The 26,211-nt window shown below is 40.9% G+C and overlaps 1 protein-coding gene across 1 annotated transcript; it reads right to left on the reverse strand.

The window, feature by feature from the left end:
• Window positions 1-4,727: 4,727 nt before the first annotated feature.
• hira (histone cell cycle regulator a) lies at window positions 4,728-24,212 on the reverse strand. Its single transcript, XM_083913080.1, has 25 exons — window positions 24,056-24,212; window positions 20,888-20,950; window positions 17,596-17,706; window positions 17,001-17,091; window positions 16,515-16,609; window positions 15,990-16,085; window positions 15,704-15,864; window positions 15,371-15,538; window positions 15,164-15,277; window positions 13,963-14,033; window positions 13,712-13,817; window positions 12,490-12,711; window positions 11,851-11,936; window positions 11,557-11,757; window positions 10,660-10,803; window positions 10,339-10,561; window positions 10,050-10,157; window positions 8,877-9,025; window positions 8,623-8,784; window positions 8,336-8,394; window positions 7,610-7,715; window positions 7,405-7,527; window positions 6,672-6,835; window positions 5,822-5,910; window positions 4,728-4,908 (listed from the first exon to the last, which is right to left on the reverse strand). The coding sequence occupies exons 1-25, from the start codon at window positions 24,090-24,092 to the stop codon at window positions 4,792-4,794; spliced, it is 3,066 nt and encodes a 1,021-aa protein (XP_083769206.1). The 5' UTR covers window positions 24,093-24,212; the 3' UTR covers window positions 4,728-4,791.
• Window positions 24,213-26,211: the final 1,999 nt, after the last annotated feature.

Here is a 26,211-nt window from a genome sequence, read left to right on the forward strand (position 1 = left end):
GTCTATCTTCAAAAACTCTCTTGCCTGTTATACGACAAAAATGAGCTGTTTTACTGTATCCTGTGTTTGACTAAATTAATGTTTAACTTATTTCTTTGCTTCCTATTTAAATACACGGTGCTCAGACCATGTCATCACATTGACTGGGTTTTCTGCTCGACCCCACAAGTCTACCAGCAGAGTCTCCAGGTTTCTGGTCTGGTGGAAGATGGCACTGATGGTCTGTCTGGTGGTACTGATACTCACTTATGGAGTCTCTACCGGAATCACAATGGTAGAGTACACACTGTAACTGCTGTGCTCTGACATCTGTAAGAAAGATGACCATAAAACAACATAATGTTGCTCTAATACTGTCCCATTTTTCTTTGAAGAAAAGATCGGTGGACCTGTAGCTGGGTCTTCAGCTGGAGCAGACAGTATCTTTCCACCGGACATGGCTCCAAACTTTGTTGACGGCATGTACGATGGCTGCGAAAATCAAATGTTCAAGGAGGTACCAACATATCTGGCGAATGTTTTAAATTTACTCTTAAATATGGGGACAGTGTCTGCCTCCCAAACAACACAAGGGAGTCGGCTACAGAGGAGAGGAGCTTGGAAGCTGAAGGCGCTCTGCCAGCGCAGCGATCTAGTTGGGTAGAAAGAGGTGACTTAAGTGTGCATGGAGGATTTGTGGTTAACATGTACAAACTGAGATCTATCTGATAAATATGACTTAAACCAGCTCAGTGCGGTTCCTTTAATGCCAATTAGATGCTCTAGTCTCTGTAGCAGGATGTGATGTTAATAGTGTCGAGGGCAGCACTAAGATCTAGTAAAACAGGCACAGAGACAAGTTCTTTGTCTGAAGCTATTAGAAGGTCGTTAGTAATGTTCACCAGTGCTGTCTCAGTGCTATGATTTGCTCTAAATCCAGACTGGAAATCCTCAAATATCTCATTATTATGTAAAAAGTCACACAGCTGATTGGCGACTAATTTCTCAACAGAGAAAAGGAAGGTTAGATATAGGTCTATAGTTGGCTAGAACCTCAGGATCAAGACTGGGCTTTTTAAGAAGAGCTTTAATTACAGCTACTTTAAAAGACTGTGGTACATAACCTGCTGATAAAGACATGTTAATCATATCTAATACAGAAGTGCTAATTAAAGGTAACACTTCTTTAAGTAGCCTAGTTGGAATAGAGTCTAGGAGACAAGTAGAGGGCTTTGATGCTGAAATAGTAGAGGTTAATTTGTTAAGGTCGACTGTAGAAAAGCAGTCCAAGAATATATCAGGTTGTACAGTTTCTAAGGTTCCTGGGTTGATTTTGTCTCTAACAGTTATAATTTTGTCATTAAAGAAGGTCATGAAGTCGTTACTACTGAGGGTTATAGGAATACATGGCTCAATAGAGCTGTGGCTCTCTGTCAGCCTGGCTACAGTGCTGAAAAGAAATCTAGGATTGTTCTTATTCTCCTCTATTAAAGACGAGTAATAGGCTGCTCTGGCATTACGGAGGGCCTCCCTATAGGTTTTTAGACTTTCATGCCAAGCTAAGTGAGATTCCTCCAATTTAGTAGAGCGCCATTTACTTTCTAATTTTCACGATACTTTACATTATCTTCTTTTTTAAAGGAGCAACAGAGTGGAGTGTTGTTCTTAGTGAGCCTGCAACACTGTCAACAAGATGATCAATTTCAGAGAGACAAACGTTAGTACAGTAATTTTGAATGTAAGGATAAGGCAATAAATTAAATGCAGATGGAACCGCTTCCTTAAATTTAGTTATAGCACTTTTAGATAAACATCTAGTGTAGCAACTTTTCAGTTGAAGTTCTTAAGAAAATCCCCTTTTCGAGTCTTTTTTTAAATGATCAATAAAAGTTTGTAATGTGTGTAAAGTCGGTGAGCGATCATGTTAAGTAATTGTTTTGTCAATAGTGACACAGAATCATCGTGATACCAATTAATTCCATAATCAAGGTGAACTGAAGAAATACCAGAAATCAAAAACCCGACTGTATCTCATTTATTTTTCACTTTCTTTCTTCAAAAAGCAGACTATCATCTCATTTTTTCTTCTTCTTATAGAAAATGGAAACAAAAAAATGCCTTGTACAAACATTTAAAAATGACTAAGAGAAAAAAAACAGCCCCCCCCCCCACAAAAAAAAAAGAAAAGAAAAATCGAAATGCTGTACAGATCGGTAAAGAAAGATGATGTCTCAGATACAGCAGTAAACATTTATATACACACACTGAACACCATCACGTGCAAACGCTCTTTTCCTTTGCAGTTCATTGAGGTGTTGTCCCGCTTCGTGACCGCAGAGAAAAACAAAATAAATTGCAGATTGTTATTTACAAAAAAGTGAAATAATATTCAGGACATTTCGGCCCTGGCCCGGCTGCAGGTCACATGATCTCACACCCCCCCTACTGTAAAAAAAGAAAAAAAAGAAAGAAAAAAGCTTCTCTGCATGACACATTGTTTAACTTCAACACTGATTGAAATATAAAATATACTTCCTTCCAGCAGCTGAGATCCACAATAAATGTGACTGGATGTGATTGTGGTTTTCAGTGAAAGATCCAGAAGTTCATTGTTGAGGTTTGGTTGAACCTGCGTCCACTCTGAGTATTTGAGCCACGTTTAACACCTGCAGACCGTTATACAGTAAATATGATACAATGTGAGAGGTCATGATGGAGGAGAGTTCATTCATTCCAACACAAACACAAACGGGACTTTTAAAGCTCACTTACATTAAATCCTTTTGTGTGATCGAGATCCACGCTGCTGCACATCTGCAAAAGGACCTGATCACTCTTTTTATTTTATTATTTTTTAATCCGTTTCAGTCACAGTAAACATCTGGCTGCTGTGCTTCCTCATAAGTTTGTGCACAAGCACATTTTCTATCATGAGTAAATGCTCTAAGTGCTCTCTGACTGACGTGTGAATGCTTCTGTGGATTAGAATTAATTGCACAAAGTGACCCAAAAGCCACGTTTCCACCGCACGCTTACGACTCCAACTCCACTCGCTCTTTTCTGGTTTTACATCAGGAACAGTTGTGGATATTTCCTGGTTGTTGTTTTCTTTTTCATTCTTCTCAATTGCATCGGCCGAGCTGAGCCGCTCCAAAAAAGTGGAGTTAAAACGGGACTTCATCGTGGATGTGTTATAAGAACTGGACACGGCGATGCCAGTGGTCACTTGCCGTACTGCAACAAAAAAGATCTTCCCCACAGACCACCACTGTAAAAAAGACAGTTCACCTACACCTGCAATCAAGCTCCTTCATGACTATTCATATTATTGTTTTTTAGAAGTCTATGATTTTAAAGTGTAGGCCCGGTGAAAATGGAGCCCATGGTCTTTTTTGGAATGAAATCCATCAAATAAGCCATGGGGACAGTTTTTTTTTTTTGATCAAACATGTATAGAGAATGCCAGGGGAGGGCTAACACTGATCAAAAACAGCATTTTTTTTTTAAACTGGCTGGTCCATATTGAAAGGCAGCCCAAACAAGTTGCTAACTAACCAGTGTTTTCACTAATCCACTTGTATGGACAACCTGTCAACATGGACCCACCTGTAAGGCCCAGACTTGTAAAACAGTCTCTTTTTAATAAACTCCAGGTTCTCTTACTACGCTTTTTTGAGCAGTATTAGTGGTTAAAAAATGCTGTTTTGGATGCGTTCACTAGACCGGCCCGAGCTAATTAGTGTTAGCCCTTTGAGGCCGTTTGCGTCTCTTCAGGTATTCTCTATACTTGGTTGATCAATGAAAAAAACCTTCTCCATGTCTTATTTGATGGATTTTCCTAATGAAAAAGACCATGGGTCCATTCATTCTTTTCACACTCGATCCCACATTTTTTATTGCGCAGCTGATCGGGCTGCAGATGAGAATCCCTCTTCCACTGAGGGGAAAATATTTGAAGGAAAAAAAGGAAAAGAAAGAAGCACCTGGTGCCACCATGCAGTGGAAGTCCCCCATCACATATCTGAGATTCCTTCTGTCTCTGTTCGCCAGAGGTCCGTCCTGTATCTCAGAATATACATTTGAATTCCAGCTGTGTTGAGACGTTTGATTATCTTCTTCGACGTGATTCCCATTTTGGCTTTGTCACTTTTTTAAAGACGCTCTGAAAACTTCAGCCTTTCCATCTCGTTTCCTTCACCGCGGTTATTTCTGCACTTAAAGTCGTCACTTTGGTACAAGCGTATTGCTGCATTACATCTGTTCTGATTTATATATTTCTTTTTTATGAGCGTCTCACCTCTGCCCTCTCTCTCTCTGAGGAGGAGGAGGGAAACACACTTGAGAAGGATTCACACGTGGCAGGAATCCAACCTGCGACCCTTTTTCCATCAGCGCCTCTTTAAGTTGATCTTTTTAAGTCCATGATTCAGAGGTCAGCAGGAGAGGAGGAGGTGCACAGGTCAGAAAAAGAAAACACATTTAGCAGGAAAAAAAGACAAAAGACTGAAGTTCAAACTGAGATCGTGATTAGCAAAAAGAAAAACTTAAGCACCCACCGCTTCTCTTCAGTGAGCGACAGTACTGAAAAGTCCCAGCGGCTGAAAAAGCTGCGGACCAGCTGTCAATAAAGTTCTCACCGAAACACCAGGACGTGTTTCTCAGCTCTCAGTCACAAACAGCGTTTCAGCACCACCCGCCCCCCACCCCCCGAGCTGAGCCGGGACGAACCAGACTGGTTTCATGATGAGTCCGAGTGTGTTTGTCAGTCTATGTCTCTGTGTGTGAACCTGTGTTAGTGTGTGTATGTGTGTGTTATTTGTTGCGCAGCAGCTCCAGCTGGTCCTGGTATTCAGTGAACAGTCTCTGGAGTCGCAGGTTTTCAACGATGACGGGTAAAACCTCTCGCAGCAACTCGCGCTTACGTAGACCCTGAACACAGAAAACAAACAGTCAGCGACGCGTCTGCACGAGGGCGAACTCTTTGGCTTTGTTTGCAAAAAAAGGACCACAGCGTTAACAACCTGCAATGTTCCCGCAAACTTAAGCACTTTCCAAGCATTTCAAGTTGCATTTCCAGCACTGTAAATGACATATTTATATACAGCACAAGTCTAAACAGAACACTGATTATTGAACTTCTTCAACAAATAAAATCACATTTTATAATGTTTAAACAATCAAAATGATGTTTGGGGACAGCTTTCCATGTCTTTAACAACATTTATATCCAAGTGTTTTCAAGGTTTTCCATCACCTGTAAGAACGCTGAATATAACCGACCAGTGAAATATTATGGCAGCGTGACCATCATCAGATGAAGAGAGGAAGATGGCCTGATATGAGTCACATGTAAACACCATATCCCGGAGCTTCATTGTAAATTGAACTTGAAATTTTCTGAATTTGATTTTGGGTTGGTCAGACAAAAACATGCAGGAGATGAATGAAAAAAGCTTAACAGACAAAAATGTTATACCATGAGAGGAAAAACAGCTTTGAAGGAGAAGGAGAAGGAGAAGGAGAAGGAGAAGGAGAAGGAGAAGAAGAAGAAGAAGAAGAAGAAGAAGAAGAAGAAGAAGAAGAAGAAGAAGAAGAAGAAGAAGAAGAAGAAGAAGAAGAAGAAGAAGAAGAAGAAGAAGAAGAAGAAGAAGAAGAAGAAGAAGAAGAAGAAGAAGAAGAAGAAGAAGAAGAAGAAGAAGAAGAAGAAGAAGAAGAAGAAGAAGAAGAAGAAGAAGAAGAAGAAGAAGAAGAAGAAGACTGAAATGTTTGGAAGGCAAACGTTTTGAAAATGATCCTTTTTTTTTTAAAGTAGAGATGACAGAAGTTGAACCGACGGTCTTACCAGAGTGGTGGGCTCCCAGGCTGTGGACGCTGATTTGTGGACGGGACCCAGCAGCTCCTTACAGAGTTCTCTGAGACGATACTCTGATCCTGGAGGGAACACACACACTTCAGTCAGCACAGAAGCCTTTGACACCGACAAGTCAACAAAACGAAACAAGAACATTTCTGCTCTGGAAATGCATGCAAATGATATCTCATGTTTTATTGATACATGATACCTCCTCATTGGCACATTTAAACATAATATTTCTGAAAACTTGTAATATATAAAATAATCCTGTTAATGTCAGTAATGAACTGGTTCCATGGTGATATCTGTTAGTTCGTATCTTGACTCTATTCTCCTGTAGTGTCTCAAAATGTGTGAATTTAACAATAATTCTGTTTAAATGTTTTTAAATCTGCACTTCAGCAGCTCTTACAGACACCAAACTGTACACTTTCATTCCTCTTTTACTCTGAAGGTTTTTACATTCACAGCCTCAGTTAGACATTTATTCAGAAAACATGCAGAGAAATGACTTTTTATGTATCCGAGTGAGTGATAAAAAGAAATATCTGTTAAAACCTTTGACTCTTATGTGTCAACAAAATTCAAATTTATTTAAAACCTGGTTGTATCCAGTGTTCACATTTCTGTTCTGTAAATATATGAAAATTAGCTCATATTTCATAACTTAACGCCCCATTTGCACACTTAAACATTTAATGTCAGAAGACTCGTAATATAAAAGAACATTTATCTTAATGGAAGTAATGAACTGGGTTAGTTTCACACTCCTCCAGTTTCTCCACTTAACCCCAACGCCCCAACTCGTCTTTTCAGTGTTGAAATCGTTAGGAAGTACCTTCGTTGACGAGGAAGCGGGCGTAGATGAGCAGCCAGTAGCGATACTCCTGCGCCGACTGCAGCGTCAGAGCAGACGCCAGTTGGTTCTCTAGGAAGGCGAGCGTCATGCTCTGCTGCAGGTGGTGCGGGGTGGAGGAGAGGCGGGACGCCAGCCGACCAGCACTGCAGGGACCAAGAGAGCTTTATTCAGGGTTCTTGAACTTTTTGCAAAGTCAAATTCAAGCTTTTTTCAAGCATTTCCAGTATTTTCCAGCACCTTCCAGCTGTGGTAAACTCCATATTGGTATCCAGAATTGTCCTCAGTGTTCAGTAAACTTATTATTGCTCTTGATCATCACATTAAATTAGATGTTATTGTACTTTAAACAACCAACATGATGCTTGGAGACAGCTTTGTATAGAAAGACAAATGAAAGGAAAACTAACTCCACGGAAATATAATCAACTATTCTGAAAAAAAAGAAACATAAATAGGAATGTGAATAAAACCACTACAGTAGTTTTACCACTACATCATTTTCCCTTTTATTTGTCTATTTATTTATATTTTATTTAAAAGGAAATAATACATGCATGTATAAATGCATACATATATTCAATAAATAAAATAAATAAATAAATAAATATAAATGCAATAAATAGTACATTTTAAATAAGTGCAAGTGTCCCTGTAAGAACCCTGTTCACATTTCTGGAGAGAGAGGAAAGAGATTTAATGTGGCTGTTCCTACTTGAGGTTGCGTCCCTGCATGACAGCCAGCGGTCCCGAGGTCACAGGTGCATCGTGGGTCGGCAGGCAGCTCCTGAAGTCAGCACACTGGACCAGAGAGTCTCCTTTATCTGCGATCAGAGTCCTGAGAGACACAACGTGCAACTGTCAGTCAAACTCGTGGTCAATGTGGCAAGCTGCAGTGTCTCCTCTCACTCATGTCTCACCATGTCTCCAGGGACGAGCTGAAACAGTAGGACTTTCCGTTGGACAGTCCGACGACTGGGACTCCCTGCTGGGTCAGCAGAGACTGAGACACTGTGGTGTCAGCACCTAGAGAGAGACACACACACACACACACACGCACACGCACACGCACACGCACACGCACACGCACACACAGTCACACACACAGCGTTTTCAGGAGAGAAAAACTGGATTCTTCAAACTCACTGATGGAAATGTTACTTAAGTTTGACGCCATCTTCATGTGAGGATCAAATCTCTCTTATGGATCATCTTGTTGTGTTAAACCTTCTTTCGAACGACATTATGGTACTGCTGCTGTTATGCACTTATTTGCTTTTTTCCCCCCAGAGTTTGATAGAGATCAACGTTATGTCTGTTTGTTAAGTGCAGAGCTGGAGTCAGCTGTTTAGCCTAGCTTAGCCCAAGGACTGGAAGTAGAGAGAAACAGCTAGCCTGGTTGTGAGTAAACCTACTATCTGCTCTAATTACAGGGTTCCCACTACTTTCACTAGATCATTTTCCAGTGATGATTCAGCTGGATTGACAGAAATCACCCCATGCACTAATATCCTCCTCTCTGTGCAAGTCTGATTTAAAAATCTACAGCTTTAATGAAGCGCCTCCAGCTCTGCGCTCATCACACAGACGTCAGATTGACAAGTTTAAATGTTGCGTTGTCGCCACACGCCGCTGCAGCGACTCACCGGATAAAATGGTCAGCAGAGACTCGTTCTTCACCAGAGCCTTTTGTTTCTGAACATCCCTGCACACAGAGAGAAAACCACATTCATAAAACTGTTCTTTGTGGAAAGCCTCAATTGAAACGGCCTTTGTATCAAAAAAACAAATATCATATAGAAATATCTCTGTAATGGACTTACGTTTGTACCACAACTCTTAATAAAATATGTTTTGAAACGATCTAAGGAAAATAAGATAGAAGCATCCTAATAAATACAGATTAAGCCCAACGTGGCGTTTGAGCACTGACCAGACGGACAGCGTGGCTCCAGCGGTCAAAGCCATGACAAAGTGGGCAGAGCAGTGCAGCGCTGACACCGGCGTGGCCAGCTGGATGGGGGGAAGTAGCCGACGCCCACATGAAGAGAACACAGACAACATCCTGTCCTGACAGGCGACGGCGAGGACGTCACTGAAGGGAAAGGAGGAGCAGGAAAACGTCTGATTTAGTGATGCTGATCAACACTAAGAAGAAGCTTCTGCTGTCTGTGTGTGAGCAGATACCTGCTCCCTGCAGCCGTGACCACGGAGCTGGGCAGCAGCGTGTTCCAGTCTCGTCCGTCTCTGGAGCATCGCAGCTGGCTGAGCTTGGACCCCCCGACCACCGAGACCTCGTTCTCCACCTCCAGGAACACCGACGGCTCCATGCTCACCTGCACACACACATTTATACATATGAGGGCCGGACCGATGTCAATTCCAGAGGAGAAACTGGCCCATTACAAATTTGGCGGCTTACATAATGAACTATAGAGCTTTTTATGTAGATTTTGCACCGATATGACTCTGCAAAGGTCCTCAGAAGGCTGCTCTAATAAAGAAACAACTTTTGATAAAGATGATTTAACATTATTCTAATACTAATCACCGATTAATTTCAGAAGTTAAAGCAAGTAGTAGAATACAAGTTTGATGAAGGGGAAATACTGCAATTCATTTTCAGTTGGATTTAATTTAACCAGGAGCAATTTTATTTTGAAAAGGTCCTTTGAGTGTGTTTTAATGCATGTGTGTGTTTTTTGGTTTGTTTTTTCACTGCATGCACTTACAATGACAATTAAGTCAATTCTGATTCTGAACCTAAAAAACAGCCTTATGTTATTGATCTTATTTGCACGACGACATGTAAATTCTGTCTCTACATGGTTGCATGAGATAATGAGTGATGATGAGAAAACTCAGACAGCATTGGAGAGTCACTTGTCCAAAGACCGTTTGCTAAATTGTTTGGGAAGAGGCTCCACTCCAAACAGGAAAAACGAAACTGAAACTTATCAGAGATCCTTTATTATTTACTTTGAGAAGATGATTCACTCCTACTGGCTCTGATTATTGCTTGTATAATTGTTATCGCCCCCCTTGTCTTTAGGAATCGAAAAAAAAATCAGGGATTTCATTTTTATTTTTTTTAGGCCACATGGCCTAGCCTTAGCTACAAGACATCATTTGTAAATCATTTAAAGAACCGTTTTCTGCATTCTAAGTCCTGCAGAAGAGCTTTTTTTTATCGGTAAATATATATATATATATATATATATATATATATATATATATACGGATAAGCCGCCAATAACAGCTGTGAGTATCGGCTGGTTCTAGATAAAACAACGACAAAGGATTCACACACACACACACACACACACACGCACGCACACACACACACAAGCACGATGTTACCTGCAGGCTGAAGGCCTTCTTTATACTCGGTGTTGGCAGTTTGAGCGCAGCTGCTGGAGCAGGAGGAGCTGCCACCCTGCTGGGCTCCCGCTCTGCTGGAGGAGTTATCTGACAGGAAGAGGAGGGACAACACAAACGTTTATCTCTCTCTCTCTATTCCAAGGACATCTGCACAAAAGGAGCTTTTGACTGGACTGTCTCAATAGTGCTTGCTGTTCAATATAAAACTTGCTTTGACTGACTGAACTGTCTCTGTGTTCTTCCTCTTATCATCTCTCTCTCTCTATACCTGAGTGAAGGATTGGGCGGTGGGCGCGGCCATCTTGTCTTTCCTGGGCCGTCCCTTCTTCCTCTTCTCCACCACCTCTCCTCCATCCATCAGCAGGTTTTCGGGTTTCCTCTTGCCGAACGAAAGGTTTTTGTTGATGGTGGCCATCTTGTCCTCGCTGTCGCTGCTGGTGTCTTCTTTGGTTTTCACGTCCTTCAGAGCCGAGATGCCGTCTTTTGGCCTGCTGGACGAACGAAAAACATTCACACAGTCAGTTATCTTCTTGAGCTTTCAACCTTACTTTTGAACCCTCTTTTTTTCACTTTATACTGCATTAGTCACCTGTCTAGAGGCGTGAGACCGGCGGTGGAGGAGATTGCGGCTGTGACACCCGGCGTGGCTTTTGACCTCTCTGTGAACCTGGAGTCCAGAGCTTTCATCGGCTCGATCTTGGAGGCAGAAGTGAGCAGCAGGCTGGACTTCACTCTGGAACGGAAACAGGGATGTTAGCATTAACCATATTTACAGAACACCAACATCGTCACAGTTTTATAACCGTAGGAATCGTAGAAGCTACAATATCTCGGATTCCTGCGTTGTTGTCCTGTGAAAACCTTAATAGACACTTAACATGTGTATGTGTGCGCACGCTGGTTTCCTTTCCTTTCCATTCAGCCTTATATCCATCAAAAAAGATCCTTAACTCGGCAATGTGGAATCATTTAGTATGTGTCCAAAATGAGCAGGGAGTTGTTGAAGAAAATCGCTATCCACTTTGCAAAGCCTGGCGTTTGAAAGTGAGTGCGAAGGGTCCAACAGCGCTCCAACCTCTGCACATTTAAGTGCACTGACTCACGTTAGGTGAATCGCTACCTGACAGCGCACAAATGAGCGCGTGCACAGGCTCCTCACAGTGGCTCAACTTCGAGTGAGTCAGGCCAATGCCGCTTTTCAAAACTTGCACGCAAGCGACATAGCTACATTTTTTTTAACAAAATGTTCTAAGTAACTTGGATAAAAAGGTTTGGACTCATTCTTACAACTAGAATTACATTGTTTTATAACAGAGAAAATAAAGTACTGAATAAAGGTAACGTCGGAACTGTTATGTTTCCTCTGACAATAATTGTGATATCAAACGCTCATCTCTAAATGTAAGGAAATGAGAACATAGGAAACAAGGTGGTGATGGAGAGTTGAACACAAAAGTTAAAGCTTCCTCTCAGCTGCTCCACCTACCCGTCCTTGATGTCCTCCAGGCCCTTGGCGGTGCTGTTGGGCGGAGGCGAGGTGAGCATGGCGTCGTGGCCGGGCCTGAGCCCCAGAGAAGAGGCCTGTCCCGGGCTGGAGTCTGAGCTGAGCTGGGAGGTGAGCTGGTTGGACATTGAGGAGCCCGAGGGCAGGATGGGAGCGCTGTTGAAGAGGGCCGGAGAGAAATCCCTGCGGAGGAAAAAGGGACTGAGTTTTCTTCCAAACACTGCATGTGTTGTCAAACACTGGGCCACTGTTGTGTGTTTCATGTTTTTTTCCTACCCGGTGTCCAGCTGAGCGATGCAGAGCGGCGTGATCCGTCTTCTGCCGTCTGCTGTTCTCGTCTCCACCTGCTTCTTCAGAAGGTTCTGTGAGACGACCGAATAACACATCGGAGAGATTTAAGCTTCAAAAATATCCCACACAGTTTTCGTTTTGACGGCCTTTTGAAAGCCAAGCTCTAAAAATGGTGATAAATATTTATCCACTACATCGGTGATATGTGAAAGTTAGTCTCCAACATCTTATCCTGTGTTGCTGACCATCAACAGTGTCCATGTCCTTTCTCTGCAACATGAATCATTACATATTGCACATTTCTACTTTAATGTCTGCAGAGTCTGAACCTCTGTTATGTGACTCACCTACAGAGCGTTTAAACTTCTCCAGACAATAAAACATTTGATTTTCCAAAACACATAACACATTTGTTCCTGTAACTGAATTTTTTTTCCCTTTACTTTGGTTTTGTCTAAGCAAAAATCTGAAAAATAAATACATTTTCTTATTATTTGTCCATCAAATTAACTGAAAGATTAAGGATGTATTTAATCAGTGACACATCTGTTATGATCCTCAGAAGTCGGTTTGTCCTGAAACTAAAAACAACACCTCTGTGCTGTTTGTACTTGGTCGTCTCACCTTCCTGATGTCCTCCAGAGACTCTCCGTTCATCACGCTGTTGAGTTTGGGGGCTGAGGATTCGGGCCCGGCGCTGCCCAGCCCCGTGTTGGCCTGGGCCGAGTTCTGACGCTCCTGCTGGTATTTGAGCATCTCGGGGTTCTCGATGATGGTGGTGGAGAGCTGAGCCTCGGTGCTGGTTATTGCCAGACTCTTTCCGTAGATGTTCTGGTGGATGCTGTTCTGTATGCCGGAGGAAGAGAGAGAGTGGAAGTTTTCATTCGGGTTCAGAGGTTTTTATTTAACAATGATGCGAAAATTGGAAGGTTTTCCATCGTTTTGACAGAATCACACTAAACTTTAAGTAATTCCAGCTTGTTTGTAACCGGTGTTATCTCCACTTGTGTGAGTTCTGCTCTACAAACAGAAAAAGCCAGTCATGTATTGAGATTTTTACAGTGAAACAAGAGAGCAGAAGATATTGATGGTGTGAATATTAGCAGCGCTCTTGATTCAGTGCGTGTGTCACGGCAGCCGAGTGTCCCAAATTTTAATTAACAAAGTGAAAAAAAGAGGGATTTATACGGCGGAGAATGAACGTGAATGTTTTCAGTGTCCTTCGCTGATACTGTGGTAAGAAAAGTCATTCATCTGTTTGTGTTGTGTTGATTAAAGTGGTCCATCTTGTCTCTCCCTGCCCTTATGAATGCATCATCTTTAAACTTGTTCTGTATATCTCAATTATGAAAATAAAATAAATTAATTACAATAAAGTATATATCTCGTTATCAACAGCGAGAGATAACCTCTGTTTGGATTCTTAATGTTCTTCACTGAAGGATGGAAGGAGCTTTGTGTTTTTGTAGACATAAATCGCGACGTGTTTCTAAAACGTAAACTTGTATTAAAACAGTCCCACACTTGGATTCAAGACAAGACTCGTTCCAGACTATTTTTCTCAACAGGAACTGGATAACGGAGGTTAATATTAATCGTGTCATAAATAAACTTGTGTCTGTCAGTTTTTTTTTATCACTAACAGAATGCACTTTTGTCTTCTGTGAAGAAACTTACAGTTTTAGGCAACAAGATGCCTAAAACTTAAGCTGAAAAAGCAGGATTATGATGCTGGTGCTAAGATAAGAGGGAAAACTGGAATATTCAAAGTCATTTGTTTTGGCTTATTGAATTAACGAAGCGTGTGTTTGCAGTCATATGTGACTCCATGATGTGTTAGTCTAACCTTCTCCTCTTCATTCAGCGGGTCTCCCAGTTCATCCAGTGAGAAGTCCAGGTAGGCCACAGTGCCGTCCATCGAACACACCAACATCCCCAAACCTGTCAGAGTCCTGACACACACACACACACACGCACGCACGCACGCACGCGCACACGCACACGCGCACACACAAACACAAACACAAACACGGTGAGACCAGTGATTAGTGTGAAACCAGAGTTGGGGACAGAAGTGGACACCCGTCTAAAACTCACCAGGAAATGTCCATAATGGATTTATCAAAGAGATCATGGATGACCACAAGAGGGCGCTTCAGAGACGTCAGCTGAAGAGGACAAACAGACACACACAATAATATTATCTCTCCAAAAACTCTACCCATTTACATATCTATATCTATTTATATATATATATATATTAGGGGTATAACGATACACATATTCATACCGAACTGTCATGGTACAGGCAATAATGGGCGGGTACAAAGGTGGACCGCGGCCCGTAAATGATAGCGTTTATAAGGCGAATGTACAGTCTTGTTTTGCAGTGCAGAACTGAAAGTCGGAGTTCCCCCCGGATCGTTTAGCCTCTGGCTCGGCTCGCACGTGTGCAGTAGCAGCGGCAGGCAGCATAGCCGCAGCACAGGACGGCCCACACCCCGCGAGCACGGCACAGAACGACAGCATGAAACCGGAGGTTGCAGACGCCCCCCATGTCATTCAAATCCCAAGTGTGGGATAACTTTAGATTCCAGGTTAATTATGAACATGCACACACATTGAAAAAAGGCACCATCCAGGTGTTACTATGGTTACTATCACAGTAGCTGTGAAAATAACCAAGCTGTGCAAACCCAGTTCCAGACACAATTTCAACAAACCCTATCTGGGAATTCAGAACACACTAATGTCATACCCTAAGTTAAAGTTGCAATTATCTTAGAAGTATTTTATTTATTGGAGATTGCAGAAGTATTTCTTTTTATATTTCTTATACATTTTATTTGTATGTTTTATACTGACAGCTAAAACTGTTTAACTATTGTGTTTAATTGTTTACTAATTAAACTTATGTTCGTACTGACAACCAAGCAGTTTTTTCATTTTGTGTATGGTGTATTAAGTGTACCGTTACACCCCTACTATATACAGCACATATAAACAGTATATATAGGAAAGATAACAAGGAGGGAGGGAAGGAAGGAAGAAATCTATCTATCATCTATCTATCCATCTACCTAATCTTGTCAGGCGTTTGTTGTTTGTTGCTCACTGAACTAAACTCAGAGAGTAGTTATTTGAGAGATGAATTAGATAGATTATCTCGGTTAGTTCTGTTCGTACAGAATAAAACAAACAAAACGAAAACACCTTGAACAACAAAAGTGACACTGAGACTGAGAACCCCACATCTCTGGTGCTGACCTAGGGTATATGTGTGTATGTGTCAACTGACCCAGACGGAGAGTGATCGGTCTTTGCTGCCGACGGCGCAGCAGCAGTATGGACAGCCGGGCTTCGGAGCGCTGCCGTTCTTCTGCTTCTTCTTAAAGATCTTTGGGTTGAACTTCTACAGAAACAGAACACACATCCATCAGTGTGCAGACAGACTTTGGGCTGAAGTTTACGTGAAAACAAAAAAGGCAGGAACGTGTGTCCTCACCACCACGGTGACAGCTTTACGGTGGCCCACAAAGTCCATGTTCGTCTTCCAGCCATCCCTCTCCACGATCTGAGCCGTGGGGCCGGAGTTGTTCATCGCGTGAGCCGACACCAGATACTGACCGTCTGGAGACCAGGACAGACGCAGGACGTGGGTAGTCCCTCCGCACTGAAACACAGAGAGAGAGCGAGACGGGAGAAAATTAAACTCATTGTTTGGACAAGAACCTGAATTCAAGAGTGAAAACACAAGACAAATGTGGAGGTTTCCAGGTAATATCGTCAACCGCCTAGTCCCACCGCATCACCAAAACACAGCTCACTGTTTGGTTACCTCGTTAAAGGGTTTGGTTATGTTAGCCTCCATCTGCCAGTCCACAGTCCTCCACACTCTGAGGCTGTGGTCGTCGGCCTGGGAGGCGATGTACTTCCCCACTGGATCCCACGTCAGACCTTTAACCAGCCCGGTGTGTCCTCGCAGACACATCACCATCTCTGGAGAGACACCACGAACACAGAGACAAGGATGAGAAGACATCTCTATGCTCTATAAACACGTTACACTGAGAAGTGTTTAAAATGTTGCACTGTTTGGAAGCTCCGGTGTCGGCGTCGCTCACCTGGAAATTTGCGCGCGTTCCAGATGACGATGGTGTTGTCCACGCTGCAGGAGGCCAGCCACACGTCGTGAGGAGACCACGCCACGTCCATCACGTCTACAATCAAAAACACATAATCACCGCCTGAGTCTGCGGTCGTTCTCCAAGGTTTCGAGGGGAGTTTAAGGAGCTGGTTTTCTGTGGGTTTTTTATCTTGTGCACTGCAAGAGGACGTATGTGCGCGCAGGTGACGCTATTCCACTGATCTGCAAGTGGCAGTAACACAACAATAGATGCAGCAATGTGCAGACAAAGGCGGGGAACAAGAAGACAACGCTGATTTAAAATAGTTGCAAATGTTTATGAGGAAAAACATGTTTGCTAGAGCTAAAGGATACACAACACACTGCAGTTTGGTGAGTAACACTGAATGTAAACAGAAGATAGGTCTAATGTGTGTGTACATATATGAAGTGTGTGTGTGTGTGTGTGTGTGTGTGTGTGTGTGTGTGTGTGTGTGTGTGCGTGCGTGCGTGCATGTCTTACCTCCAGTGTGGTTCCTCAGGATGGTGACACACCTCCACTGCTCCACGTTGGCCAGCTTACTGCTCGATCCAAACACTGTGCTGGGGCCGATGAATCTACACAACACACGCACGCACACACAAAGCCTTTTTAAAACAATTTCTCAGGTTGAAAAAAGTCGATAAATTGATCTAAAAAGCTGTTTTCCCATGCAATTAATTAATTTGCACATATATCTTTGAACTGTTGTTTTTATCAAAAGTACTTTTACACCAAAAGTAAGTCAATAGCATTTCTGTTCGGTGTTGTTTTTCAGCATTGACTACATATCTTGTAAACAAGCTAAGTACGGTAATAGAACCTGATTCAATTGTTTTTCATGTTCATTTTTATTATTAGCGACCCAGAACTTCCACATTATCTGTGTTTTGGTTTGTTTTGTTAAAAGAAGAAAAATAAGTTTAATGACACCATAAATGATAAGTGTGTGTGTGTGTGTGTACATACGCTGCTCTCTTCCACACCATGACCAGCTTGTCGTCTCCTCCTGATGCCAGGTACAGCCCGTTGTTGGACCAGCGCACACAGTTCACACACGCTGCAGAGACGAATATACACGCGGGTTATAAAAAGAACTTGTGTGGATTTGTGCTGACGGTGCGGTCTGATACTGCATTAAAAGAGCCTGCGATAAAAGTAGTGCAAGACGTTCCTCCTATTATTAAAGCTGACTGCTCGCACAGTTATTTGCATCGCTGTCATACGAGTACAAACACCGTAGCAGCATTGTGGGAATGTGAGTTCTACAACCTTTAGGCTGCTGAACTAAAGTAAACTTTACAAGCAGAAGATGTAAACGTAGAAGCAGCAGTCACTGAACTTCAACTGCTGCTTCAAAGTTGTTAAATAAAAATTAAATACATAGATCAAGGACATCTGGTGGCTGATTGTAAGAAAACAGAGGAGCAGATTCTGTCTCTTTGTTGTTTTACTGTCATCAAACCTTGAGAAATGTTTGTGGAGTGAATTAACCAAGAAATACATCAATGAATCATTTCTAATATGAATGAACATGACAACGAATAAAGAAAAGGCTGGTTACCTAGGTGATTGTCCATCTGGCAAAGCATTTTGGGAATATTCTCGTTCTTCTCGTCCTCTTCTCTGAGGACAGGCGCCATGTTCCAGATCATCACCTTCCCAGAATCCTCTCCTGAAAACAAATCCAGCATTAAAGCCTGTGCAGCTCCTCAGAAAATCAAATCAGAACATGCCACCTGAGGGACAAGTTCAGGTCACCAGACCACAGGTGGCAGATTTCTTACATTAAGAAATGGTATTTTTGAAAATCAGTTCCTATTTTAAAAATAGAGTCATGGATAAAGGTTACATGATAAAGTTCCACCAGAGTAGACTACCACCATAGACTGTTATTTACTGTAATAAATGGACGTATCCTCTCAGTCGAGGTCCGTTCTCTCAACTTAGTCCAGTCGTTCTCGCCTACAGGAGTCTCCATCTTGTCAGACTTTGACTCCGCCTTATTTCCTCTGACCAAAAAAGGGCATGTATGTGACGTTGGGGGGAGGGAGGTACGTCTGTCTGGCTGACGTTTACCTCCAAGGAGAAGTGAGGGCCAGAGGCTAGCTGTCACTCAAGAGGCCACGCCCCTAATTATTCATAAACTTCAATCTCCAATCAAATAAAAACTAGCCTGGTACAAAAAAAATTCACCCCCTCAGTGTGGTCATGGGGATATGACCTTAACATACAGAGTAGAATGTTTTTTTGTCCCAGGCCTTAAAAAGGTCTAATGATGCTGTGAAAACGGCCTGTTTAACATTGGATCCAATTAGAAACTGTAGTCTGAGGCTGTAGCAGAACATTGGGAAAGTACAGGCGGTAAACCGGTATATCCGGTACATCCGTATCTATTTTACGTTCAGTATGAATATTCCATATTCATCCCTGCTGGTCTATAGCACAAAGAGCTCTATGGCCAATGTGAGTATTAACTACATACACTTCTCACTGCTCACACTATTATTTTCACTGTTGATTAACCTGTAGATCCTTTTTTCCATTAATGGATCAGTTGTTTGGTCTAGAGACAATGTCAGAAAATGGTGAGAAATGTCCCAAAGAACAAGATGACAAGTGACAAGTGTGTGTGTCTGTCGGCTGCTACAGCGTGTGTAGACTGTGTATACTGTGTTGATGTCATGGTTGATAATGAAACTAATCCGAAGTAAGCAAAGGTTTTGTCGGAGGAGACCAAGAAAGAAGAAGAAGAAGAAGAAGAAGAAGAATTACTTTATTAATCCCACACGGGGAAATTGGATTTTTTCACTCTTATTATTATACGTGTTACACACACAGACCCGAAATACACACATGCACAAACAGGGCCTATACATGCAATTAATGGAGAGATGTCAGAGCGAGGGGGCTGCCAGTGACCAGCGCCCCGAGCAGTTGGGGGTTCGGTGCCTTGCTCAACAGCACCTCGGAAGTGCCCAGGAGATGAACTGGCACCTCTCCAGCCACCAGTCCACGCTCCATATATGGTCCACACGGGGACTTGAACCAGTGACCCTACGGTTCCCAGCCAAGTCACCTATGGACTGAGCTACTTCCGCCCCAAGAGAAAGGGATAGAAATAGATAACATAAATACCCCCCGGATGTAACGTGAAGTCAAGCAAGTGTTAATTTTGTGACGAGTGAACTTTTCTTCACCATCAGAGTTGCAGGAGGGGCTAAAGCTAATTGTTTACTCTGGAGACATTAACTTTACCAGAACATGAGCTGGTGTTTACAAGTATGATCAACAACACAACAACGCCAAGAACCTTACATTAGCCACAGAATAACGAGCATGTTCTTGTTTTCATATGTCCATGTTCTGTGACAAATTATATATATGTGACAATATTTATTTTTAAACAGCTGCATAACCATTTCACTGTTGTTATAACAAGTTAAGTAGCTACAAAGCTCAGCAGCTTTAACAAATATGTTTTTATTTTGAGTGTTTTAATTACTAAAAATAAATAAACAAGTTTAAGTTTCCACATTCTGTCACCAAATATTTGATTCCATTACTTTTGTTGATATTTTAGTTTTACGCCGTGGTATCGTTTCAGTATCGGTATTGAGATGATTAAGGCAGGTATCATACCAAAGTCATAATTTTGGTATCTGTTATTGGATGAGTCTTTGCAGCTGTAATCCAACATCAAACCAACGACACAGATGCCAACTGGGTGCAGAGCGTAGAGTCAACGCAAACTTTTCTACAACAACAGACCTGTTGTCAAGGTTAGTTCATTATAATATTGTGTGTTTGAAAAGGAAGCAATGTAAAAGTTGTTGGTGCATCTATTTAATTGACTGACGTTGCAGTTTGCACAGTAAAAATTGTTTATTGCTTCATGCGTTCTTCCGTCGTATAATATAAGTGTGTGGGGCAAAGCGAACCCTGCAGCAGCTGAAGCCTTCGGTGTACATGATGACATTAACGTTTTTATATTCTGTGGACTCCAGACAGCAGAGTAAGGCTCAATTCACACTGCAGTTCCAAATGACCGTAATCTGATTTTCCCTCATATGTGACTCATATCTAATTTGCTTTTGACAGTGTGAACAGCTCAAGTAGCATTGAATCCGACATTTTTTAATCATAATAGATAATTAGGCCACTTTTAAATGTGCTACGGAATCAGATGCGTCTCAGATTTTTTTGAATGCAACCAAATCTGAACAGCCAGGTTGCATTTGATGTGACTTTGACGTCATTCTGACCCACGCTGCACTTTTTTGAGATGACTGGCAAATAAAGTTGATTGAAAAAAAAAAGTGTGGGAGCCAGGAACGGAATCCAAACAAACATGGAGGACAGCAGTGAAGCAGGCGGCCACTGGAGGGAGAGGGAAGTTGTAGACCTCATTAGTATTTCACACGTTTTACACCTCAGTGTTTTTAGCATTAAGCCACAAAGTCCTAAAATACCGGTTGCAGTTAAACACCGTTGTGGCATGATGTCATCAGTGATCGACTGCACATACGGGTAACTTCAGGAGTGTGAGCTGTTCACACAGCATCCGTAGACAGGCTACTTTTAAAGACGTGATGTGAACAGAAAAACAAAAAATCTGATTTGAGCAATAAATCGGAATTGTGCATTAAGACCTGCAGTGTCAACGTAGACAAAGAGACTATAAAAAGGCCCAGTTGTGCAACAGGAAAAACATACAGTGATATAACAGGAAACGGATATAGATTCAGAAGTCAACGCCTTTTCATCAGCCAGGCAGCGATCTCTGGATGACAAAGTCCTTTTCAGAAACAGTAAAGAGGGTTCAGTGGTGAGGTAGATAAACGTACTGCTCTTACCTTGACCACCAGTTGCAAACTTAGTCCCATCAGGATGGATGTCAACGGAAAATATGGGTTTGCCTGTGAACACATTATAAACATAGAATAATAGATATCCAATCACCAGAGTCAAACATTAACGCTCGCCAGTTGCTGCTTGAGAGGAAATGAAGCCATTGGCGAGTAAATTACGGAGAGTGAAGGTGGATTAGCTCCACATGCACTCTCAGACTTTTCTGTCAACAACAGACTCATGAAATCTAAATGTAGTATAACATATTTTATTTGCCATACTCATTCCTTATAGCACCACCACAGCTCTTAAATCAACCCCCCTACAAAATACTGAAATTTTAAAATAGTGTTAAAATCTTGTCTCGTTCTCCTGGACTAGATATCGTGTATCGTCTCGCCACAGCCCTTATTCTGAATGTATGGTATATATTTTTTAATATTGTACTCTCATGACAGCGATGGTTCCTGTCGGTTTACCTTCTATGTTGCATCTTCAAAAGTGAACAATAAAAATGTGACACTGAATTTGAAACAGCACATTGTAATTTCTGCATCTATTACTGATTTACTGTGTGTGCCCCTAAAATTTTCAGTTGGGGGCCACAGGGCTCCTGGTGCAAAATGTTGGTCTGGAGCCCTGATTGTATTCTTCTATTCAGGACTGATTTGTTTTATTGCTGCTGCTATTAATGTCTCCAATATGGCAGATGAGAGAATGCCCAGTTTATTTTCATGTTAAGTAGCCTGTGTAATATTTTGATATTTTCTATTCAGAATGTTTGATTTGCTTCAAAAATTTTATTCCCTCAAGTGAGTGATAGAGAAATATGAGGAAGATAGCATTTTATGTTACACACGGACCTTTTCAAAGTTGTAAACATAAACATTCTAAATGTGTCCAAGTTTGATTCCTGTTGCCGTGAATGTCATCAGCTGACAGGAAGTTAACAAGGACCAAAAGGTCTATACAGTTAACCCATTCTGAGGGAAATTCAGCTTCTCAGAAGAACTACCGCTTATCAATTAATCGATCATCGATCGATAAGATGAAACAACTATCGGTTAATGAATTACTCCATAATTTGCATCACTAGCTGGATCAGATATCCGATGAATGAGGCCAATTCAATCTTTTCTTTTTTATTAATATCATACACAGAAATACAGTTACAGTGATCTAATCACTTCAGTTCTATGTTTGCAACAGCCGTTAGGGTTTTAGATTCGCTTTTTAAAATCAGTGCAGTGCACTTTACATGGAAGTGTTATTTATTTTTGCTTCTAATGTGCACTTTATTTGTTAATAAATAATAGTAAGTACGTTTACACTCACCGGCCACTTTATTAGGTGCACCTGTCCAACTGCTCGTTAACGCAAATTTCTAATCAGCCAGTCACATGGCTGCAACTCAGTGTATTCAGGCATGTAGACATGGTGAAGAGGATGTGCTGCAGTTCAAAGCAGCATCAGAACGGGGAAGAAAGGTGATTGAAGTGACTTTGAACATGGCGTGGTTGTTGATTTCACAAACTGCTGATCTACTGGGATTTTCACGCACAACCATCTCTAGGGTTTTTACAGAGAATGGTCCGAAAAAGAGGAAAGATCCAGTGAGCGGCAGTTCTGTGGGCGCAAATGTTTTAGCCAGAGGTCAGAGGAGAACGGCCAGACTGGTTGGAGCTGATAGAAAGGCAACAGGAACTCAAATAGCCACTGGTTCCAACAGATGAATGCAGGAGAGCATCTGTGAACACACAACACCACCTACTTTCTACAGAGAGGGAACAGCAGCAGAAGACCTCACTGACACTATTAAGCACCAGGTGCACCTGATAAACTGGCCGGTACTTGTATATCAGTGTTATTGTGTTCCCTTTTTTTAACAAGGCTAAATGTTTACATCAAGCCTGGTGCCTTCACTCACAGGTACACGCTTCATTCATTCAACAGTAGCATCGGATCTGTATCTGGTACTGGCCGAAGCGCTCAGCCCAGGTATCGGATTGGATCGGTGCATCCCTAGTTATCGGTCCAATTAGTTATGAAATACTGACATATCCATTATCTGCAAAAAAAAAAATCCAATATCGTGCATCCCTACAAGAAATAGTGTAGGACACTACAGAAGATTTGAAATGGTCTTTGAGCTATATTTTGACGATTATATATATTTTGGCTTCTTTTCTAGACTTTTGAGACAAATGAATGAATGAATTGTTAAATGAGCAACCTTTTTAAAATGGCTTTGTTTTTGGACATTTTTATTCCTAATACTTAGATTTTTTTTTCACATTGTTTGACATGCTGTGGACAGCAGATGTATCAGAGTATCCCTGTATGGGGAAACCTGTTTCACAACAAAAACACTTGGAATCTTGAATTTGAACGAAGACGTCGAGCTGCTGTGTTTATTCCACAGGTTTTGAGCTTGTGTGGACTTTTGTTTTGTTGCCAGTGTGAATGTCATCGTTGTGTGTACTCCATCTTGTGTAACATTCTGACATAATAGAGACCCCGGGAAGAGCAGCTACTGTTTAAGACAGAGATAAGCCATTGGGGATCTCAACACACTTAATTAACTCATACTCTTGCTGGATGATTATTTGGAGTGTTTAAGGAACAGAACCGTGTATCTACATCAAACGTGCAGTCCGCAGCTTTTAAACTGAAGGACTGACTCACTGTCTTTAGTGTAACTCGTGTCAGTTAGGGGCCGTTGGATAACATGAACGTGCATTATTTGGACGGGAGGACACTTTGGTCGGTCTGACATGTTGTTATAAGACACTTTCAAGTGTTTCGGATGCTTCAGGGACTTTAAATAAGCAGCTTACAGACGAATAACCTGAATTAAAATGGCAGGAATCTCAATTCAGGCCATTTCTCTAACGGTTAACTTTCCCCCAAAATAACAACTGACAGCGTCGAATATGCACTTTTCTGGTTCCATGTTGAGCCTCTTCACGGTCACTAAAATAAGCTTAATATAAGGCCAAAAGTGTTAATTTAAGAAGTAATTCTGAGACACAAACTTGTCATTTGGCAGGTAAATGAGCTCGAGCTAGCCTGGGGGGGCTAACTAACTAGCTAGCTAGCTAAGGTTATCAGTCCCCCCCTCCTGCAGACAACAAAAGCCCAACTTGGTCCAACAGATTCCTGCAGGATCTTACCGTTGTGGCTCACCCAGCTCGGCTTCAGCAGCTTCATTGTTTCTGTATTATATTCAACAGCAGTCGATCCAATAACTCCGCTTCCTCTTTCGTCTCAAACTCCGTCCGACACTTTGTTGTTTTGGTGATTCAACTCCATCTCTGTGGCAGCATCTAAGCCCCGAGTCTCCGAGAAGCAGCGGCGGCGGCGGCAGCAGACAGGCGGCTCAGTTCGGAGGACAGACGAGGTGACACCAAGGCTAATGGAAGGAGGCTGGGACACCAAAAAAACAAGGTCTGTGCTTTGGGAACTTTTTTAAATTGAAAATTATTTTATTCATATTGTTTTTTTATTGATTATTTTTATTTATTTTAAACATAATACTTTTAATTGTTGTATGATAGTGCGCCTGTTCTTTCATTTATTTTATGGGGGGGAAAAAGTAATCTTTTTTTTAAACAATCAGCCTGTGAATGTTCTCATTCGTCCAGGTCATCGTTATCCTCAAAGCAATTTCAGTCAAAAGCAACTGGACTGGTCAGATGTGTACATGAACTGATGAAGCCTCTTGGATGAGAGGTGAAACGTCTTCCTAGACAAACAACCAGTCCAGTTTTTTTTTTAAACATAATGAATTATTCTATGATAGTGCGCCTGCTTTTATTTATTTCTTTATTATTAAAAAAATATTTTATTTTTTAAACATAATCCCTCCGATAGTGAGCCTGCTATTTTTTTCATTGAAAATATATATATATATATATTTAAACATAACACTTTAAACTGTTTTATGATAGTGTGCCTATTCAAGTATTGTAGTATTGAAAAGGAAAAATATTTTTAACATACATTTAATTGATTTATGATATGTGCGTCTGCTATTTTTATTTATTTTATTGAGTTTTTTTTATCTTTTATTTTGTTTAAACATAATACTTTAAACTGTTCTATTTTAATTATTAGAAAATATGTTTTTAAGCATAATACCTTTAAGTGTTTTATGATAGCGCACCAGATGTTTTTTTTATTCAAAAGGATTTTCTTAAAACATAATACTTTTATTTGTTTTATGATTGTGTGCCTTCTTAAAATAAAAAAAATATTGAAAAGGAAAGTTATCTTTTAACATAATATCTTTAATTGTTCTATGATCGTGAGTCTGCAATTTTTTTATTGAAAAGGATTTTTTAAAAACATAATTCTTTAAATTGTTTTATGATAGTGCACCTATTTTTTTGAAAGCATTTATGTTCTTTTAATTGTCCTATTATAGTGCGGCTATTTTTTATTGAAAAGAAAATTGTTTTGTTTAACAAAATACGTATTCTATGATAGTGCATCTGCCATTGTATTTTTTTTTAAAAAGGATATAAAAAACATTTCAACTTAATATTCTGTACGGCTCATGTTCATTCACTTGTCAAAAACATTCAGGATTCACAAAAAATTATTTATTAATTAAGATAATTTGTACAATAATACAAAACACAATACTACAATATCATGGCATAGAAAACGAGACAAAAACATCTCTCAACATAAATAAAAGGCACACTGGATAAAAAGGATAACTTAAATTATATATACAAAATAATAGGATTTAACAAATTAATGGGAAAATGAGTTAAAATAAATAGTGCATCTAAGTAAGTTCGTCTCCTTATAAGCATCAAGTAGAGGTTTTGTTTTTGGTGTCCTAGCCTCCTTCCATTAGCTTTGGGTAACACCAGGCGGTTTAGGAAGTGTTTCCGTTGTTTTTGACCGCGGACAGGAAGAAGCGTGCAGGGGGCGAGCTGTCACAATAGTTCCGCAGGGGAGAAACTTTGGAGACTTTTTAAATAAATACTTTTAGAAAATAGTAGATCATGATTTTTGTGCTCGAGCTTATTTAGTTTATTGCATTAACTCAAACGCGATTCATAGAAAAGCATCAAAGTCGTACATTGGTGTAAAGTTACTTTTATTTTGAAAAGTCATAAACGTTGTAGTGCGCAAACTCAGAATTTAAACTGACAAGAAATGCATGAATGTACCATAGACTGTATAAATGAATTAATTCATCAGAGTCTATGGAATACATGTTATTTACTTTATTTTTATTTATTTACAATATATTCTATTTATGTCTTTTTGGTGTTGTTTTAGATTAGATATTTAATGTGGTACTATTTTGCAA

This window comes from Echiichthys vipera (assembly GCF_963691815.1).
Source record: "Echiichthys vipera genome assembly, chromosome: 4".
In the NCBI taxonomy this organism is placed as follows: domain Eukaryota; kingdom Metazoa; phylum Chordata; class Actinopteri; order Perciformes; family Trachinidae; genus Echiichthys; species Echiichthys vipera.

What these genes read in the sequence shown, in the direction of transcription:
- hira (XM_083913080.1), bottom strand. Translation starts at nt 24,092, where the DNA reads ATGAAGCTGCTGAAGCCGAGCTGGGTGAGCCACAACG. An exon ending in GAACGCGCGCAAATTTCCAG is followed by an intron (nt 15,865 to 15,989) that starts GTGAGCGACGCC and finishes GTGTCTCTCCAG; the next exon opens with AGATGGTGATGTGTCTGCGA. An exon ending in CTCTGGAGGACATCAGGAAG is followed by an intron (nt 11,937 to 12,489) that starts GTGAGACGACCA and finishes GTCGTCTCACAG; the next exon opens with AACCTTCTGAAGAAGCAGGT.